This window comes from Octodon degus, unplaced genomic scaffold (assembly GCF_000260255.1).
Source record: "Octodon degus isolate 3935 unplaced genomic scaffold, OctDeg1.0 scaffold00043, whole genome shotgun sequence".
Lineage (NCBI taxonomy): Eukaryota > Metazoa > Chordata > Mammalia > Rodentia > Octodontidae > Octodon > Octodon degus.
Genome location: NW_004524619.1, coordinates 13829412 through 13830806, shown reverse-complemented (window position 1 = coordinate 13830806; position 1395 = coordinate 13829412). Strand labels below are relative to the sequence as shown.

At 45.4% G+C, this 1395-nt stretch overlaps 1 protein-coding gene across 1 annotated transcript; it reads right to left on the bottom strand.

Moving 5' to 3' along the window:
* Window positions 1–244: 244 nt before the first annotated feature.
* On the bottom strand, window positions 245–968 carry LOC111816876 (nuclear autoantigen Sp-100-like). Its single transcript, XM_023715783.1, has one exon. It carries the CDS (start codon window positions 908–910, stop codon window positions 377–379), a length of 534 nt encoding a protein of 177 aa, XP_023571551.1. The 5' UTR covers window positions 911–968; the 3' UTR covers window positions 245–376.
* Window positions 969–1395: the final 427 nt, after the last annotated feature.

Here is a 1395-nt window from a genome sequence, read left to right as displayed (position 1 = left end):
GTTTAAAACATTAAAAACATATTCGATTCAAAATAAAAACTATCATTTCTAGCAATAGCATAAATCTTTTTTTTTTTTGCTTTTCAATAAACCTTTATTTAAAAAATAAAAAATAAGAAAAGACATGCTAGTATGTGTGCCAATGCGACACAAGCAATGCAAACATTATCTGCTGCACACATGTTCTTAAAGTCCAGGAGTGGGCGGCAAGTCTGTCTAAGGGCTACGGCAAGAAGAAACACTCCTAGGTGGCCCAGAGGACTGGGGCTCTGCTATCTGACCCCTGAGCTCACAAAAGCAGCAGAAGCAAAGACTGAAAGTCCCCAGCAATCAGCAACCCACAGCACATAGCAGGATGGGATAAGCCAGCAAAGGATCATGCTCGAGCCCAGAGGAACTGACCACCAGGAGACGAAGGCTCAGAGTGTGGCCAGGTGAGGCCCCGGGAGACGGAGTTTCCTCCAGTTCCTTCCTCAAGCCATAGCTGGGTGTTGGGCCTCTCCTCTCTCTCTTCTCCATCACTGTCTTGGAGACACAGTTTTTCCTGGATCACATTTTGGAAGTCTTTGTAAACATTCATTAAATCAGGGTATTCCATCCTGTTGATTTCACTGAATAATGCTTCCAGAACTTCCATGTCAAATTTCTTCTCCAGTTCATTGAGAACTTTGTATATCACTTGACTTACAGGTATTAGGCTTTTAAAAGACTCTTGACAATCTTCATACATTTTGTTGGTGATCAGCTCACGGTCACGGAGAGCCTCGAGGAAAGGAAATGACTTCTTTATTGCATAGGAGATAAGTACTTTGCGTTCTCTGAAGCATTTGAGGACAATCTTCATAGGGTCCTCTGCACCTTGGGCATCTGTGACTGTCCGGGGGGTCAGGTCCCAGGACCCCGCTGCCATCTTCCCGCCCGGCCCGCCGAGGCCTGGGACGGTGGCCTTGGATCCCTCGGCATCCCTGCCTGGGTCCGCGGGGGCTCTTTCATGGTCACTTTGACTTGGGGAAGAGCCAGAAGTGACACGATGCCTGATCCAGTGCTTAAGACGGACGAGCACACACCATAATGGTTTTGTGAGCCCATTTTTCCACTGAATGGAACTGGGTAGCTATTCACCATATTTTTGATCACACAGGAGAGCTGAATTCTTGGTCTGTCTTCCTTTGCCTCCCATTTCCCCACTTGAAGTGTAAGGGTCGAGTCGCCGCGAAGGAAGACCCCAAGAGTCAGTCTCCAATAGCAGAAATCTTGAGAGACAAGAACTGAAGAAAACCCAACTCTCAAGGCATTTTTATATGATAGATTATTGCCCTGTAGCTATCATTAAATAGAATCCTAAGAAATACAATTTAAAGTAAGAATTTTCAGTGAAGGGAAAATGTATTTAAG

Bases quoted from the DNA above. Each gene is read 5' to 3' on its own strand.
- LOC111816876 (XM_023715783.1), bottom strand. From the start codon at position 910: ATGGCAGCGGGGTCCTGGGACCTGACCCCCCGGACAGTCACAGATGCC.